The 20,506-nt window shown below is 40.3% G+C and overlaps 2 protein-coding genes across 2 annotated transcripts; both read right to left on the bottom strand.

The window, feature by feature from the left end:
* Nucleotides 1–1,088: 1,088 nt before the first annotated feature.
* On the bottom strand, nt 1,089–1,996 carry LOC137744481 (uncharacterized). Its single transcript, XM_088680942.1, has 3 exons — nt 1,531–1,996; nt 1,194–1,266; nt 1,089–1,096 (listed from the first exon to the last, which is right to left on the bottom strand). Exons 1-3 carry the CDS (start codon nt 1,954–1,956, stop codon nt 1,089–1,091), a joined length of 507 nt encoding a protein of 168 aa, XP_088537068.1. The 5' UTR covers nt 1,957–1,996.
* On the bottom strand, nt 1,960–2,892 carry LOC137744480 (uncharacterized). Its single transcript, XM_088680941.1, is given in 1 exon segment — nt 1,960–2,892. A coding segment is annotated over 1 exon segment (933 nt).
* Between the last annotated feature and the right edge of the window lie 17,614 nt (nt 2,893–20,506).

Genomic DNA, 20,506 nt, shown 5'->3' with positions numbered 1-20,506 from the left:
ACTTAATAGGACATCCATTGTATCTTTTAAGCAAACAACATGATACGTTTTGGAGGTTTTCATTTAATCTTGCAAACATGCATACTTAAGCCAAATTTATCCCACTAAAAATAAGTATATTTAGTTTTGTTAAGATGATATTAAAAGCAATAACTTACGAGAGTAGAATTTAAACTTAAATATAATAACACGATAGATATAATGCCTTACCAACCAACCTAATCTACATTTACGGAGTAAATATATGTATAGATGCAAACAAAATCATGAACATTATAATGCTCAAGTTGGCATGTATCTCATCAAAAACCTTATTATTTGGTTGGACGTAAGGACCATAATTTTCCCAAGGAAATTTTTTTGAAATATCATATGAACTTGTACACCTTTGTCAATGTGTCATATAAACTAAAATTTTAAGCAGTTTGTCATACTAACTTGTCAAAATCATCAATTTGTCATCTCACCCTAACTTCATTAAGTTTTCCATCCAAAATAAGTCATGTGCCTCACACATGGGTTGTGTTCAGGGTTATATCTGTCATTTTAAGATCTTTTAATAAGTTCTTACTTTTCTTTAGTAAAACCCTTAAAATTTGTGTTAGAGAGTATTCATGTAGATAGTTGTGTTCGAGTAGCATATATGTATCTACAACTCCATTTATGGCACCAAACCTTAACTCGTTTCTCATATTACAGAGCCTATATAAAATTTGATTTCGTGACATGCTAAAATGAACACACCCACTTTTTTATCTTAAACATATTTTGAGCAACCATAAGAGAATGCAACGCCTAATCATTTCATTGCTACCATATCAAAAATATTGTTTCATTGCTTGGTTATGTTCAAAATAAAAAACACCAAATACTGGGCGCTTAAAGTTCACAAAATTGTCTTCATCCAAAAAAAAAAAAAAATTGATATTAACAAAAAAACTCAAAATTCAAAATGATTTCCTTCAGATTCTACGGTTTTCAGGTGGCTTTCTTGAATTGTACACTGACTTGCCTCTTGCATTTTGTTTCACTCTACCCCCTTTTTTGTTTTTTTTTTTTTTTTTTTTGGAGGAAATACTCTACCCCTTTTAGAAACCTACAAACAATAAAAAAAAAAACCTGAAAAATTAACAGATGGCATTGGGTTATAAAAGTACACACGAGAAAGGGACAAAGACATAGGTCAAAAGAACTTGCATTAGATGCAGATTGTTCTTGTCCCTGATTTGGTGGAGTTTCACTTCCCATATTTCCTCCAGTGGCATGCTACAAAATGATCAATAAAAGAGTTACAGATACATCCGTCTATAAATACAAGACTAAAATTTAAAATACGAAAGTTTCCAGTGAGCACACCATTGTTTGTGTTTGCCCACTTTCAGTAGTTGGTGAGTTATGGCCAATTTCATTTGTCCCACAAGTTTGTCCTCTCCCAGCTTCTCCATAGGCTTATGAGATGATATTCCCCAATTTATAACAACCATATGTGACTAAAAATGCAGATAAATGAAACCATTAAGTTACTTTTACTTGTGAAGCTTGTCGTTGCCTCTTCCCGCATGTTGTACGATTATGACCTCTCTTTCCACACATTCCACAAGTGACCTTGCTGAAGCACTTAGGCAATTTGATTAAGGTTGATGGTGGTTGTGGCTCATCTTGCTCTCTTGCCGTCACCTTCTTTGGCCTACCAGCTTGCTTATGATACTTTGGAGGTGCAACGGGTTGGTGATTTGTAGGTGGCCAAAATTCTTGACTAGGCATGGCATGGATATAAGGAGTGTAGGCTCTCAAGTATGCTGCTTTCTTGTAACAAGAATGAACATTCTTGTATGGATCGTCCTCCTTTCTATATATTGCAGCAATTCCAGGAGCACAAGGAATTCCAGGGAGATCCCATCTTCTACATGTACATGTGTGTTTTGCTAAATCAACCACATATTGTGCTCCACTCATTTGCTAAATCAACCATATTGGTTTATCTCTTGCTCCCAATATTGCACTATTAAAATACTCGCATAGATTATTCAACAAGATATCACACTTAGATTATGTCCTAAAATAAGATCTGCTTCAATGACATGCTGGTTTGTCATCAAACCAACTTGTAGCCAATCCATCTTCAACTTCCATCTTAGTCATCTCCACTTTAAATCCTGGAATGGTGGTTGCTCTAGTTGCTGACCAAAGAATTTGTTTCAATGCAATGCCAACGTGTGTTTTCTTGAAATTGTTATATAAGTGTCGAACACAATGTATGTGTTCAGCAGTTGGGATAAGGTCCTTCACAGCTTTTATTAACCCCTTTTGTTTGTCTAACATAAAGACCCAAGCAAGCCCATTTTCAATACCCAAATCAGCGATGAATAGCTCGAGAAACCAAGTCCAAGTTCTTCTATCTTCAATTTCAACAATTGCATATGCTACTGGATACATGCCATTGTTGGCATCTATACCAATGGCAGCAAGCAATTGGCCTGGATGTGGACCTTTAATGTGGCATCCATCCAATGCCACCACTGGCCTACAACCTTCCAAAAAGCCTTTTTTCAATGCTGCAAAGCTTAAAAACAACCTCTGAAACCTAGGCCTTCCTCCTTCCATTTCAGTCTTCACCAAAATTGTATTGCCAGGATTTCTTCGCTTGAGCTCCTCACAATAATCCCATAACCTTGCATATTGCTCCACATAAGCCCCTTCACTCTTCTTAGCTGCCAGTGACCGTGCTCTATAAAGTTGAGCCGGTGTTACATGCAAATTGTATTGTTTATGAACAGTTTGTTGAAATTTTGACACTTCCAATTTAGGATTGTTAAGCAAATCCTCAGCAGACCTATGTGATAACCAAGTCGAGGTGCATAGTCTGAGCTTTTGCTTGCATAAATCACCCATGGACATCCCTCCTTTGTACACTTACCCTGAACTTTATAACGCTCTCTTATTGGGAATCTTATTTGTCTTCCATTCACACAACCATAATATGTCGCTGCTTGTCTGAACTCTTTTTTATTGGCAAATATCATTGCAGTTCTAAATTGTGGGTTCTTGATATCCAGATCACTTCTAAAAGGAATGAGTTGGCGCATTTTCTTCTTACTTTTCCGCTTCACTGGTTGTTCACCTACAGATGACACTACTACAATATTAGCTTTAGGTGGCGGATGATGGTGGCGGATATTAGAAAAATCATGTCGGATAAATTATATCCAACACCTTATTTAATTAGTAACGGATATTAGAAAAATCATGTCGGTTATGTCCTAAATATATTTAGTGGCGGATATCAAAAAAATCTTGTCGGTTATAACCGACAGTAGTTTTTAATCCTTTTTTTTTTTAATATTTTTTACAGATTCTGGCGGTTTATAAGTTAATGGTGGCGGTTATAACCGACATAAATTGACTATTTTATTATTTTACTTTCTGGCAGTTATTATTTTAGTATTCTGACGGTTATAACCGACAGAAATTAAAATTTTATTATTTTAAAATGTTATATTGATTAAAAATAAATAAATAAACACATATTTTAAATATTTTTTTTTCCACTCATGACCCTATAGTCTAATGAACCCAATTCCCACAAGCCATAAATTTTCTGAGAGAATAAAACAACAGACTACAATCTGAAGCTCTATCATTTTTGTAATAAGGATTATGCTCCTTCATAAGCAAGCAACAAGATACAAAGAAATTCAAACAATTTTTTTCAATGCGTCATGTCTTATTTTATTATTTTAAAATGTTATATTGATTAAAAATAAATAAATAAACACATGTTTTAAATATTTTTTGTTCGCTCATGGCCCGGTCGAATATAACCAACATGAACAAAGCAAAATATTGGACGGCCGCTAGAATAATCTCTTAATGTTTTTTTTTTTTTTCCAATTTTTTACACATGGTATCTCGGAGTATATACGAACATATTTGACGGTTGGATCTTTAAAACTAATTTTGTAGAATGCATATTGACACACCCCGACCGAGATCGGAGCGTGCTGGCCGTCACACAAAGGTGACGTAGCCATGTGCACGTGCGGAAGCTAATAAGTAGTAATATAAAAGTACGAATAATTAAAAACTAGCATACAAGTACTAGAATGAGTGCTAGTTAGTGCGATACAAATTCAGAGCAGGTCTATAGCAGTCCAAATAAAACGACAACAGTAGTACGCCCGAAGGCGACCCTACAATGTGGAGTGTCTGTCAGAACGCCGAAAAGCTCACAAGGGAAACCACCGCAACGGCTAAGCAACTAGAACCTGGAGGGGCGCAAAACAAAAGCGTGAGTGGGCAAAAACAATTCTTTCTAAAACCATTTACAAAATACTTTCTAACCCCTCGCCGTAAAACCTGTATACTTCCCAGAAAATAAACATATATACGTATGTGTAAACATGCAAAACATGCTCAAGGGTATACCAATCATGCTCAAGATATGCCATGCCACAATCTCAAAGTAATATGCAAGTGCCCAGGTATAACCATATCAATATCATGTAATCTGACAGCCGGAGTCACCTAACGTGACCTGTACGGCTGCATCTAGAGCTCAAATCTCAATCTCAATATCTAAACCTGCCCACGAGTCGGAACCACCTAAAGTGGTCTGTACGACAAGCCTGGGTGTAACATATATATACGCTCTAGTGCTACGATCACGTGAAGGCTGTGCGAATAATCGCGGGTCACCTACGAGTCGGAACCACCTATTGTGGTCTGTACGACAGGCCTATGCACCTAGCTTGGATCCAAGCTGAGCATAAGGTGCGGGAGGTGAACAACACGTGAAGGACTGTGCCCTACTCTGGGCGGGAGCACTAACACCGGGGGTGCAGGTTATGAGCTCTCTAGGCATCTCTAACCACTAATTAATGCAATCGTTAATTAACGCTTACCTGGCACTTACCTATGCCTCCACAGCACCCACATATAAATATGTATATGCATGCCACTACTAATAAATGTGATGATGCATAAACGATAATAATAACATGCATGGCATAAGGCAAATAACCCTTTTTAAATCAATTTCTGGGAATATAAATGTATATAGGTATATACGGAAAACAAAAGCCCACTCACTGGTATGTAGAAGGGTCGTAGCCCCCCTGCCTCGCGTGTGCACGCTCGTCCTCTGGGTACGTGTCACCTAAATGCGAAACAACTATAAAAACGTTAACTTTAAAGCACATAACCCGTTTCTCGTAATAACTTCTCATACATTGCTCAAAATGGACAAATGAATATACCAACGTGCTCTACACAATCTCAGGATCACAACCATATTTTTAAAATAATTTTTGGACCCCGCACGCGCCCCCACGCGCCAGCACAGGCACGGACCTACGCGCCCCCCACGCGCGGCCACGTGCCAGGCACACTGACGGTGTCAACAGACGCCGTCAGGAATATTCCGTTAAACTGACGGAATATTCCATCAAATCTAACCGGATACCGTCACTGCCGTTAGGAATATTCCGTCAAACTTGACGGAATATTCCCCTTTCTTCTCCGGCCTACCCTCGCCGGACTCCGGTCGCCGGAAACTGGGAAAAACTTTAAACTTACTAATCTCCTTCGTTTCTCAACCATTTTCTATGATTCTTGGACCAAAAGAAAGCCCTAGACTAGAAGAATCACGTTGGACCACTTTTAAAGGCTAAAAATTACGAAATCTTACCTGTGCAAACAACCAAAGCCGGCCAACTTCGAGTAGGACGATCCCGACGTCCAATTTCGTCCAACGAAGCACTCCGAGGCTCCTTGGGACACCACCAAGCTACCTATAAGCTTAGAAATCCCAAAAACTCAACGTATAAATTTTGCATGAACAGTACATAAATCGGGGCTTGTGAATTCGACGTGAAAACGTTGAGGTTCCTACCTGAAAATGGTATGGTTGTGCTCGCCTCGACCTCACGAGTTGAATGGTGTCCTTAGTTTCCTCGATCTGTCACGGTTTGAGGGGTATGTGTGTTGGTCCGTACGTTTTTAGGAAGAAGAAGAAGAATAGAGGACTCGGGAGAGAGAGAAGACAGAGGGAGAGAGAGAAGGATAGTGTCCGTGTGTGTGTGGGAGTGTGTGAGGTTCCAAACACATGCCACAACACAACAAACAACCAAAACGTGACGAAAGCACACTAGGGGTAAAATTGTAATTTCATACGTACATTTCGGTATTTCCGGGACGGGATGTCACAACCTTCCCACCTTAAAAGAATTTCGTCCCGAAATTCAAAACAACCAAATAACAACCCCTAGTGGTCAAAGAACAACCGGGGATACAAATCCCTCATCCGATCTTCTGTCTCCCACGTAGCTTCCTCAACTGAATGGTTCCTCCACAAAACCTTCACTAATTTCACTGTCTTGTTCCTCAAAACCTTCTCTTTCCAATCAATGATCGTCACCGGTTCCTCATCATACGTCAGATCTGGGTTAATCTCAAGCGGTTGAGGAGGTATCACGTGAGATGGATCAGCAACATAGTGTCGGAGCATAGACACGTGAAAAACATTATGCACTCTAGCCAACTCCGGAGGCAACTCCAACCTGTAAGCTACCTCACCAACTCGTTCGGTGACCATGTATGGTCCGATGTACCTAGGACTCAGTTTCCCCTTCTTTCCGAACCGCACAACACCTCTCCACGGTGAAAGCTTCAGAAATACCCAATCTCCGACCTCATATGTTCTGTCCGTAGCACGCCGATCCGCTAGACTCTTCTGCCTGTCCTGAGCTGCTTTCAGGTTAGACTTAATCACCTGAACATTCTGAGTAGTCTCCTCGACAATCTCTGGACCCACTAAAACTCTTTCTCCAACCTCTGACCAACATAACGGTGTGCGACAAGCTCTGCCATACAAGGCCTCAAATGGCGCCATGCCAATGCTCGAATGAAAACTGTTGTTGTAAGCAAATTCCATCAAATCCAATCTTTGGTGCCAAGCGTCACCAAACTGCAACACCGAAGCTCGCAGCATATCCTCCAAGGTCTGATTAGTTCTCTCTGACTGTCCGTCTGTCTGTGGATGATAAGCCGTGCTGTAAAGTAATCTCGTGCCCAAAGCTTCCTGGAAAGCTACCCAAAACTTCGACGTAAATCGTGGATCTCGATCCGAAACAATACTCACTGGGACACCGTGGTACTTCACAACCTTCGAAATGAACAACTCCGCTAAACGGCTCAGAGAATACTTCTCTCTCACAGGAATAAAATGAGCCGACTTAGTGAGTCGATCGACGATCACCCAAATGCCGTCAAAGCCATTATGTGTACGCGGGAGTTTGTACACAAAATCCATGGTGATATTTTCCCATTTCCACTCTGGAACGGGAAGCGGCTGCAACAACCCAAACGGCTTCTTCCTTTCTGCTTTAACTTGCTGACAAACAGCACACCTGCTCACATACTCGGCTATCTCCCTCTTCATACCCGGCCAATAATAAAACGGTCGAATGGTATGATACATTTTAGTAGCTCCTGGGTGCATGGCATAAGCCGAGATATGTGCTTCATCGAGAATTTCTTTCTTCAACTCCACACTCTTAGGCACGAACATTCTACCTTCTAGCATCAACATGCCATCCGAATCCCGAACTCTGAGGTCTCGCCTCCTTCCTTGCTCTCGAGCTTGAATAAGTTCTTGAGTCTCCTGATCAGTTACTTGGGCTTCAAGCACCCGATCAACAAGTATCGGCCTAACTTGGAAATTAGCAAGTAATGCCACATCTCGATCTTCGGCTTCTAGCCTTACCCCCGTAGTACGCAAGTCCACCAAAAGAGGAGCACGACTAGCGTACAACGCATTAATACGGCCCTGTGACTTCCTGCTAAGTGCATCAGCCACTACGTTCGCACGACCAGGATGATAATCAATCGTGCAATCGTAATCGCTGAGCAACTCCAACCACCTCCGCTGACGAAGATTGAGTTCCTTCTGAGTAAAGAGATACTGGAGACTCTTGTGATCCGTAAAGATCCTGCACTTTTCTCCGTAAAGATAGTGCCTCCACAACTTTAACGCAAAAATGATAGCAGCCAACTCCAAATCATGTGTAGGGTAATTCCTCTCATGAGGTTTCAACTGCCGCAAAGCATAAGCAATCACCCTACCATGCTGCATCAATACACATCCCAAACCATTCAAGGAAGCATCGCTATAAACCTCGAAATCACCGCTATCGTCTGGGAGTGCCAAAACAGGTGCATGAGTGAGACAATGCTTCAACTGTTGGAAACTCCGCTCGCACCTATCATCCCACTCAAATTTGACATCCTTCCTCGTTAACCTCGTCAGTGGTAAGGCAATCACCGAAAAATCCTTAACGAATCTCCGATAATACCCTGCCAAACCAAGGAAACTTCTCACCTCGGTGACGGTTCTCAGTTGCTCCCAACTCTCTACCGCTGCAACCTTCTGAGGGTCAACCAAAATACCCTGAGCAGAAATGACGTGTCCCAAGAACGCAACTTGGTCTAACCAGAACTGGCACTTGCTAAACTTAGCATATAACTGGTGTTCCCTCAACCTTTTCAACACCAAAGTAAGATGTCGAACATGCTCCGCTTTCGACTTAGAATACACCAGAATATCGTCAATGAAGACAATGACGAATCTATCTAAGTAAGGCTGGAATACTCGGTTCATCAAATCCATAAAGGCGGCTGGTGCATTCGTCAACCCAAATGGCATAACCAGAAACTCGTAATGACCGTAACGAGTCCTGAACGCCGTCTTAGGGACATCATCCCTATTGATCTTCAGCTGATAGTAACCAGACCTCAAGTCTATCTTAGAGAACACGCAAGCACCTCTCAGCTGATCGAACAAATCATCGATACGAGGCAATGGATAACGGTTTTTAATCGTCACCCGATTGAGTTGCCTGTAGTCGATGCACAGTCTCAAAGTTCCATCCTTCTTCCTCACAAACAACACTGGAGCACCCCAAGGCGAAGTACTAGGCTGGATAAATCCCTTATCTACTAACTCTTGCAGCTGAACTTTCAATTCCCTTAACTCCGCAGGAGCCATACGATAAGGAGTTAAAGAAATAGGATTGGTACCTGGAATCAACTCAATGGTGAACTCTACGTCTCGATCTGGGGGTAACCCAGGTAAATCCTCAGGAAATACATCAGGGAAGTGTCTGACCACTCTCACATCCTCTATTCTGCTAGTAACAACCTCATCCAGCACCACATGAGCCAGATACCCCTGACAACCCTTAGTTAACAACTTTTTCGCTCGTAGCGCCGAAATAACGCCATATCTCACCCCACTCTGCTCACCCACGAAGGTAACCACAGGTAGTCCAGGTCGGTGAAACGTAACCACTTTTCCATAACAGTCAATGTTGGCACGATAGAAGTGCAACCAATCCGTGCCCAGAATCACATCAAAGTCCACAATATCTAACGGGATAAGATCGGCTGACAAAGCAACACCCTCTACGATCACTGGACACCCCGGGTACACACAATCTACAACGCAACTCTCTCCCCTAGGCATAACAAACTCTAAATCATACCCTAGGGGTGTGGGGCGAGGTTGCGTCGCTTGAGCAAATGTATGAGAAATTACGGAATGTGTAGCTCCACAATCAATTAAGACTCTAGCAAAACAACCAAGAATGTTCAACGTACCCATAATCAAGTCTGGGTTGTTCTGAGCGTCCTGCAGAGAAATATTGTGAAGACGCCCTTGTCCCTGCTGACGCCCACCGCGGCCTCGGCTCGCCTGAACACCGCGTCCCTGAGCACCACGCCCCTGACTGGGCTGGCCTGCCTGTCTCGAAGATCCTGCACTGCTAGTGGCAATCTCCCCCTGCTGATACTGTCCTCCCTGATACCACTGTGAACCACCCGCTGGGGCTGGAGGATACGGCATATAGCCGCCCGAATACTGGGGATAGCCACCCTGGGAATAGGGATCCTGAGGGTACTGATACTGCCCTGGAGCATAAGGGACAGCATCACCCTGATAGTGGTAAGCACCACCTCGACCCGTCTGGCCGTAACTACTAGGACCCTGGATCTGCTAGAGTGGTGCAGGCGGTGGCATAAAGGTCTGCTGTGGTTTCTGCTGCTGCTGACCCTGGGGACAATTTGCCGCTCTATGTCCCACCTGTCCACATGTGAAACAACCGTTGCTACCACGTCTACACTCACCGAAATGTCGGTTGTTACACCTGCGGCAAATAGGGGCTCTGCCTCGCCCACCATCGCCCTGCCTCTGGCCTCTAGCGCCACCAGAAAATCTACCTCCACGACCCTGCCCAGTGGCACTGAAGCCACCACTCGAAGAGCTAGAACTAGCTCCACCTCTCTTGAAGCTCTGAGTCTGACGGGCCCCGAGCGATGCCTGGCCTTTGCCTTTGTCATCTTTCTTCTGGTTGCCGTCCTTCTCTTCATCAGTATCGCTCGACATATTCTCGGAGTCCTCGATCCTCAGTAGTATCTCATAGAAGTCCCGATAAGTCTCGCTGTGGACCGTAGACGCCATAGAACGCCACTTCTTCCTGGTGCCCAGACGGAAAAGACGGAGCATCTCCGCCGGATTACCAGCGACATCAGGGTGATAACGGGACAAGTCCGTAAACTTACGGTAGTACTCATTCGCTGACATCTTCCGCTGTTTCAGTTCGGAAAACTCCTGCTTCTTGCGGTCAATGTACTCAGGGGGTACATATCTTCTCCTAAACAACCCCGTAAACACGTTCCAATCGATCCTCTGATCTGGAGTCAACCTACGAAGCTCCTGCTCCCACCAAGCTGCCGACTCCGTATCTAGAAACCAAGCGGTCGTCTCGACCCACCTCTCCATAGGCAAGTTCCCCTGATTATGCAGCACCCGGAAAGTCTTCTCTATGTGTTCTAGCCAGCGCTCTGCGCTCTCGGGTCCCTCACTGCCCTTAAACTTATCCAACTTCAGATTGTACATGGTCTCCAGAGGAGTCCTCTGGGGAGGGCGCATCACTGCCTGAAGGGCTGTAGCAAAAGCTTCCCCCAACTGAGTAATATCGGGGAACATAGGCTCAGAAGAGCGACGGGGTTCCCGACGAGGCGGCATAGTTCTGACAGAAGACACCAAAATTATTAGAATACTCACAAGGACACAGGACTGCCAAACCTAGGCTCTGATACCAAACTGACACACCCCGACCGAGATCGGAGCGTGCTGGCCGTCACACAAAGGTGACGTAGCCATGTGCACGTGCGGAAGCTAATAAGTAGTAATATAAAAGTACGAATAATTAAAAACTAGCATACAAGTACTAGAATGAGTGCTAGTTAGTGCGATACAAATTCAGAGCAGGTCTATAGCAGTCCAAATAAAACGACAACAGTAGTACGCCCGAAGGCGACCCTACAATGTGGAGTGTCTGTCAGAACGCCAAAAAGCTCACAAGGGAAACCACCGCAACGGCTAAGCAACTAGAACCTGGAGGGGCGCAAAACAAAAGCGTGAGTGGGCAAAAACAATTCTTTCTAAAACCATTTACAAAATACTTTCTAACCCCTCGCCGTAAAACCTGTATACTTCCCAGAAAATAAACATATATACGTATGTGTAAACATGCAAAACATGCTCAAGGGTATACCAATCATGCTCAAGATATGCCATGCCACAATCTCAAAGTAATATGCAAGTGCCCAGGTATAACCATATCAATATCATGTAATCTGGCAGCCGGAATCACCTAACGTGACCTGTACGGCTGCATCTAGAGCTCAAATCTCAATCTCAATATCTAAACCTGCCCACGAGTCGGAACCACCTAAAGTGGTCTGTACGACAAGCCTGGGTGTAACATATATATACGCTCTAGTGCTACGATCACGTGAAGGCTGTGCGAATAATCGCGGGTCACCTACGAGTCGGAACCACCTATTGTGGTCTGTACGACAGGCCTATGCACCTAGCTTGGATCCAAGCTGAGCATAAGGTGCGGGAGGTGAACAACACGTGAAGGACTGTGCCCTACTCTGGGCGGGAGCACTAACACCGGGGGTGCAGGTTATGAGCTCTCTAGGCATCTCTAACCACTAATTAATGCAATCGTTAATTAACGCTTACCTGGCACTTACCTATGCCTCCACAGCACCCACATATAAATATGTATATGCATGCCACTACTAATAAATGTGATGATGCATAAACGATAATAATAACATGCATGGCATAAGGCAAATAACCCTTTTTAAATCAATTTCTGGGAATATAAATGTATATAGGTATATACGGAAAACAAAAGCCCACTCACTGGTATGTAGAAGGGTCGTAGCCCCCCTGCCTCGCGTGTGCACGCTCGTCCTCTGGGTACGTGTCACCTAAATGCGAAACAACTATAAAAACGTTAACTTTAAAGCACATAACCCGTTTCTCGTAATAACTTCTCATACATTGCTCAAAATGGACAAATGAATATACCAACGTGCTCTACACAATCTCAGGATCACAACCATATTTTTAAAATAATTTTTGGACCCCGCACGCGCCCCCACGCGCCAGCACAGGCACGGACCTACGCGCCCCCCACGCGCGGCCACGTGCCAGGCACACTGACGGTGTCAACAGACGCCGTCAGGAATATTCCGTTAAACTGACGGAATATTCCGTCAAATGTAACCGGATACCGTCACTGCCGTTAGGAATATTCCGTCAAACTTGACGGAATATTCCCCTTTCTTCTCCGGCCTACCCTCGCCGGACTCCGGTCGCCGGAAACTGGGAAAAACTTTAAACTTACTAATCTCCTTCGTTTCTCAACCATTTTCTATGATTCTTGGACCAAAAGAAAGCCCTAGACTAGAAGAATCACGTTGGACCACTTTTAAAGGCTAAAAATTACGAAATCTTACCTGTGCAAACAACCAAAGCCGGCCAACTTCGAGTAGGACGATCCCGACGTCCAATTTCGTCCAACGAAGCACTCCGAGGCTCCTTGGGACACCACCAAGCTACCTATAAGCTTAGAAATCCCAAAAACTCAACGTATAAATTTTGCATGAACAGTACATAAATCGGGGCTTGTGAATTCGACGTGAAAACGTTGAGGTTCCTACCTGAAAATGGTATGGTTGTGCTCGCCTCGACCTCACGAGTTGAATGGTGTCCTTAGTTTCCTCGATCTGTCACGGTTTGAGGGGTATGTGTGTTGGTCCGTACGTTTTTAGGAAGAAGAAGAAGAATAGAGGACTCGGGAGAGAGAGAAGACAGAGGGAGAGAGAGAAGGATAGTGTCCGTGTGTGTGTGGGAGTGTGTGAGGTTCCAAACACATGCCACAACACAACAAACAACCAAAACGTGACGAAAGCACACTAGGGGTAAAATTGTAATTTCATACGTACATTTCGGTATTTCCGGGACGGGATGTCACACATATTCTATCAAATTGATAGATTTAACAAACACTTAAGAGTTAATGTTATACTTCCATTAAATATAAAATAACATTTATCCACTAGTGTAAATATTTTAAATTGAAGATCAAATTCTTTCATTGCATTCTTATTAGATCGAGGAGTGTAGCTGTAAAAAATCATTAAAATAGGAGCTAAAATAACCGTTAAATTGTGATTTTTCGTTTATAACCGTCGAAAACTTTTGTTCTATAACCCAATCTTTGAATGTTTGTTTTTTGTGATTTTTTACGTATGCAATCTCGGAGTGTGTACAAACAAGTTTGACGGTTGGATCGTTAAAAAACGTTTCGTAGAATGCGTATCGCATCAAAACGGTAGATTAAACAAACACTTAGAGTTAATGTTATACTTCCCCATCAAGTATAAAATAAGATTTTGTGGTATCCACTAGTGTAAATATTTTAAATTGAAGATCGAATTCGTTCAATGCATTCTTATAGGGTCGAGGAGTGTAACTGTAAAAAATCATCAAAATCGGAGCTGAAATAACCGTTAAATTATGATTTTTCGTTTATAACTGTCGAAAACTTTTGTTCTGTTACGTAATCTCTGAATGTTTGTTTTTACGATTTTTTACGTATGCAATCTTGAAGTGTGTACAAATAAGTTTGACGGTTGGATCGTTGAAAAAAGTTTCGTAGAATGCATATCGCGTCAAAATGGTAGATTAAACAAACACTTAGAGTTAATATTATATTTCCATTAAGTATAAAATAAGATTTTGTGGTATCCACTAATGTAAATATTTTAAATTGAAGATCGAATTCATTCATTGCATTCTTATAGGCTCGAGAAGTGTAGCTGGAAAAAATCATCAAAATTGGAGCCAAAATAACCGTTAAATTGTGATTTTTCGTTTATAACCGTTAAAAACCATCAAAATTGGAGCCAAAATAACCGTTAAAAGAAGATAAAAACTTTCAATTTCTCATCTTCATATATAAAATGTTAAACAAGAGACCTTGTCCCAATCTAATCCGCCCTCTGTAAACAAACCAAATCATGTTGATTTATGTCATCTTTTATTTGAGATATAGATGGGAGTACTTTGTATCCCAGTAGGACTTTTTGTAATCCAATATGTTTATAAGCTGTCAATGGATGAATATGAGCTACGACTTCTATAATTCAATTTCCTTGTTAGTTTTCTACATAAAAGCATTAAACAAAACACATGAAGACATTAATATAAAACAAGTAGTCGACATTCTACACACAGACAGTATCTAAAGTTGAGGAGTGAATCGACTGTAGCTTATCTACAGTCAATTCTTTGCCACTTGATTTTACTTTGTTTACGTCACTACCATCAAATTGGGGCTGGGTGGGTTAGTGTGTTTTGGGGGTTGGGTTACTTTGTTTTGGGCCGCCCATTATGTGTTTGATGGGCTTTCCTAGATTCTTCATAAGGCTGCCCTTAGGGTGCTAAAATGACGGAAATATCTATCTAGGGTTAGGATCACGCGGTTGAGATTGAAGGGCTGCAGGGCACTTTTGTCATCTTAATTTTGGGACGGATTCGGATTGATGGGTAGGGGATTCTAGAGCAGACAGACGGATTCGGTCTGGAGCTCCTCCAATGGGAGATTGGAGATGATAGGCTCCGAAAGCTCTTTGTTGACTTTTCAAAGCTAAACATGATGGGACAGAGGTAGAAGACAAAGGCTTTCGATTCGTTCTCGAAATTCTAGGAAATAAATTGCTTGATGCCGCCATCGTCGTCACCACTTATCCTCCCTCTTCCCTATGAATTAAAACTACAAATTAAGAGCTAGCATATGAGATTTGATTTGATGGGTTGAGATTTGCAACCAGTTTGCAAGGTCTCCAACAACTCCTTGGGCGAGATCCAAGCTTTGCAGTTTGCACCTCCTTAAAACCATCGCCGATAAAGCTTAAAATTTCCTCCAACCCATCTTCAATCTTTAGGTTAAAATAAGCTTTGCGGAAAATATATATATATATTTATAGGCTAGATTCCTTTTAGAAATTAAGCCTAACTTAAATTATTTTGGACTCATCAAATTGTCATATTTCAAACATTTTATTTTTATTTTTTTATTTATAATCTAACGGCTATGACTTAATAAGATCAAACCTAAAGGTTAAAAAAGATTTAATGGTCCAAAATTAAATCTAACGTTTAAAATAATTTCACTTAAAACTTTATAATACCTAAGTATTTGTATGATTTTTAATTATTTACCAAATTTTTAATATTTTTATATTAAAATGTTCATAAAAATAAATTAGGATAAACTACATAAATTAAATCATTATTTAATAATTGTTGGCTAAAATTTTAAGTCATATCCATTGAAGGAGAAAAGCAGTTTCTGAGTTATAATTTAAAATTTTTTGGCTTAAATTCTTAAGCTTTATCCCCATGAGTTGGAGATGGTCTAAAAAACATAAGAGCTTTGCGATTAGACCTGACATCCTTGTCGTGCTTTTCATGTTCGTGTCGTTTTCGTGACATACCTGATATTTTAATGGGTCGTGTCGTGTAACACCCGTTAATATAAACGGGTAATATGACCCGACCCGAAATTGACCCGTTAGTATATGACTCGACCAGACCCGTTAAAGAAAATATATTTTAAATCAATAATTAATGAAAATGAAAACATAATTTGACAAAAAAAAAATGAAAAACATAATACTAAATTAGTATATGCATACTATATCGTTACAAAAATATTACTTCACAACATAAAAATAAAAAAATAAAAAAAATAAAATAACATTTGTCTTTCAAGTATTACATACTCCAAAATAAGAGCCTAATTAAAACATTAGTACATCATGAGCGTTTATATGAGATTTCACATGTTTCAGACTTGTACATTCATGATCATAAACTTTGTTTATTTTGAACTCCCTTAAAAATAATATTCATGAGGGTTTGTGACACACCCCTACCCGGAATGTCCACTAGGACTCTGAATCGAGCGATGTTGGCTGACATCTGGAAGGTGACGAAGCCATAAAGTGTAGTGATGTAGAAAATGTGAATAAATTTAAATCTAAAAGTGCCTAAAAACAAGAGTGCGCTGGGCGGGAATGAACCCATTTCACACGTGATGTCAGAACATAAGTAATATACAGTAGAGTGAATTGAGAATTATACCATTAGAGGTAGTCTCCAATACCAGATTTTCCAAGCATTCTCGTTGATACAAAAGTTCAGCTGCTAAACCTGGAGGGATGAAAATCAAAGGTGACTTGGCCTAAAAATAAAAGTTTTATAAAAACCTTTTCAAAAACATAATAACCTCTCGCTGTAAAAGAAGTATAGTTTCCAAAATATACATACTACGTATAGTATAAAAATGCTTACCAAATGTAGCAATATTTCAAGGATGCCATACGTCACAACTTTCGTAAATGAGTATATGACATCCGTAATCACATATTTTTGCATAATTAAACATATCACATTGAATGCTCATTGACAGATGCTGACACACAAGTTCATGTAGAGATATTCTGACATGAACATGATTGTGTGTAATAATGATATATACTCTAGTACTACAATCATGTGAAGATTGACGCTATGCGCAACACATACGAATCGGAGTTGCTTATTGCAACCTAAACGATAGGACTGGCACCTACAATGGAACCAAAGTGTGCATATGGTGCGATGTGCACATACACGTGAAAGACTAGTCATGACCGGGCAAGTACTAACACCGGTGCAACAATGATGAGCAAATAACTTAAATATAAGCATGCCACAACAATTCAACAATTCTAGTCAATATATATATTACTATTCATGACCATAAATATGATTAAGGCATCCCATAAGATTTATAATGCTTTCCTAATTCTCTCTGTTACGTCATTTCCTATAGACATTAATTTACTTATAGCAATCATATAAAAAATTCATGATTAGATGTATACATGGAAACTTAAATAAATGTGTATATACCAAAGAAAAGACGAACCCCTCGGCAAAAGCAAGGAGCATCGCGATACGCACAAGAATTTCAATAAAATTAGCTCAGATGCCTCGAGATGACTTGCAGAAAAAATTCTTTTTAGGTTTTTCCGTGACAAATGGTCCATTTATTGATGGGTGGAAATTCCTTGCACATAATTAAGGGAGCCAAATCATGTTGTAGAGTCAAACCCGCCTCGTAGCATCGAGAGTCCTTGCAATGTGTTTCGCCTAGAAACAAAACCATTTATGTAAATACATAACGTACTAATATATAAACGCGTTTTCGTACAAACTACAGCTACTAAAGGAACTATTTTAAAATGATTGAATTTTGGAAAACGCAAGGTGAATTTGGGTTTGGCACGTCAAGAAACCTGAGGAGAGACCTCGGGTTCCTCCACGTGCCGCACGTGTCGACCATTCCACACATCCACACGCACCCACGTGCCATCGAGTACGTACATACTCGGCTTCCTCATGAGTTCCTGCAATTTTGCAGGTTTTTGGTCCAACTTCCAGAGCTCCAAACGAGCTTATTTCTCAGCCAAAATCAGTAATTCAAGAACTAAATAAAAGCTAGGAATGTGAGGAACATAGATATACCATTTAAGGCTGAGGCAAGGTTGGCGTTGATTGGAAAAAATGGCATCAATATGGCCTAATGGCCACGGTTCTCCTTGAAAATGAGTTTCTTTCCCCGAATCATTTATGTATGAAACCCCACCAAAACAGACATCTAACGTCAACATTACTTCTGAATCATTACATGAGAGAGGGCAGAGATGATCTAAGGCTTACCTTGATCGTAGAACTGGAAATCTCGCCGAAGTTAGCGAGATTGGGTGGCGGTGGGGCAGTACATCTGTGGATCGAGAAGCAAAAAAACAAGAGAGAGTTTGTAAGAAAAGATGGCGAGCTGAATGACGAGGTGGTATGATCTGGCTCGCCAGAATGGCCATTGCCGTGAGTGGCTGGCGGTGGTGTTGGCCACTGCAACTTCTCTGTGTTTCACCGAGAGAGAAGAAAGTTAAGGAGAGAGGTCAAGAGAAGATAAAGGGGAATGAATGAGAACAGAATAGAGAGAGACAGAGTGGTGGTGACCTGAGGACTCGTCAGAGTACACATTTAACGGCGATAGGGATCGTTGCCCTGCGTTGCACAGAGAGCACGGAGAAATAGAGAAGACGGAGCTAAGAGAGGAGAGGGCTGAGAGGGTTAGAGCCTAGAGGGAGAAAAGAGTGATGTGGCAGTCATCTAGTGGATGAGTGGGAGGAGTGAGATTTGACAAAAAAATGAGAGAGTGTCACGAGAGATAGGGAGACACGGGAGAGGTGAAGGAATGGGGTGTGGGCCCCACATGTCACAAAATAATACCAAATATCTCTACGCATGAAATTACCAATTTGCCCTCCGCATTCAATGTTTTGTAAAATATTCATCGTAACTCCAAATTTGATTCTGCTTACGCCTACATGTTTGTATCGTTGAGTACTTCAAGAATATACTGAAATAGTAGCTTGTACACGTCATGAAAAGATGGTCAACGAAAGTCAACATCCTCGTCTATAAGGCCGTTTTCATCAATTCACTCATTTAAAATTTATAAAATCGTAAAATTAGAGACGTATCATCACAGTTTTTATGGTTTTAAAAATGCAAACGATGATGCACCCATCCTCAAAGCTTAGAGAATGTGATCACAAGCGTTTGCATATTTTGTCGTATTTGTTAATTATTATAATATTTTTAATGTATTTAGTATTTTTAAATTACTTGATCTTTTTATTTTTAATGTGTTTTATAATTTTTTTAATCTCACTCTTTGCCTATAATATACTATAAAAATTAAATAAATAAATAAAACTTAAAATTTTAAATTTATATAAATAATACAAGAATACACATTTAATATACAATATGTATACACACAATATGGCTATTGTAGTTTATAGTAAGTTTTTTTAGTAGTTTAAAAAATTAAAATCATCAAAATAACTTTTTTCTTAATGTGTCAAAAATAGTTACCTGCGTGTCATTCTCATGTAAATCTGTTAAGGACCCGTTATTAACTGGTTCTTATCATGTGACCCGATAACGATCCGATTAATTATCGTGTCGATCCAAAACCCATTATTTTCGTGTCGTGTTAATGGATCATGTAAGAAATTACCAAGTCTATTTGAAATTAGATTTGGAGATGGTCTTAAAAAAATATTTTATTTCATAATTCGAGTCCCTGATACATTATGATTCTGTCGACTGTAAAAACATCCTACATATTTGCATATCAACAAAGTCAGTTCATTTTTTCATTTGAGAGCTTCTAGACCCACTTCATTGTTTTATTTTTCCACCACCTTAAAGAGTAAAAAAACTAAAAAGTTATTTCCCCACCAACTTTTATTCCCAAATAACCTTTAATATATATATATATATATATATATATATATATATATAAATTTATGAAATTATAAATTTGTGCGAATAAGAACATAAGTATGCGAATTCAAATTAAAAAGTTTGATGGCAAAAGCTGTGCTAATACTAATCGTAATATAGTAGGCAAAATCAAATATAAATTCAATGCCACCAAGGTATGCAAATCCTAATGGAAAACCACAAAGGTATTCAAATTTAAAAGAAAAACTTCTACAACGACAAATTCAAATGCACAATGCGGCAAATTCAAATGACCAACACCCAAAATTATTCTTCTACCTCTTCAATAGAAATATAATCTTCAACCTCTTCGATAGAAGCGTCAACTTTTACCTCTTTAATGAAATAGTTATCTTCTAAGTCCATTATTATTATTTTTTTTGTTGTTGTTGCTTTCTCTGAAGGAAAAGAGATGGAAAGATGAGTTGCGGTTTAAGGTAGACAAATCGTTTTTAAACAGAACGTGGGAGTTATCACGCCCAACCGTTTGTTATAAAGGAAATAACACAAAAGACGATAATTAATGTCCATATCAGTCATTTGAAATTAGAAAATTCATTCAAATGTGGGTGGCAAGATAACATCACTCATTCATTTTTTTAATTAATAAATTAAGATGGAATTTGACAGGTATACCCATCTCATTTTTGCCATATGGACGTGCGTCAACAAATT

Source organism: Pyrus communis, chromosome 12, assembly GCF_041283825.1.
Source record: "Pyrus communis isolate YQ-2024b chromosome 12, ASM4128382v1, whole genome shotgun sequence".
In the NCBI taxonomy this organism is placed as follows: domain Eukaryota; kingdom Viridiplantae; phylum Streptophyta; class Magnoliopsida; order Rosales; family Rosaceae; genus Pyrus; species Pyrus communis.
Note: the sequence above shows the minus strand (reverse complement) of the source record. Positions and strands in the feature narration are given on the sequence as shown.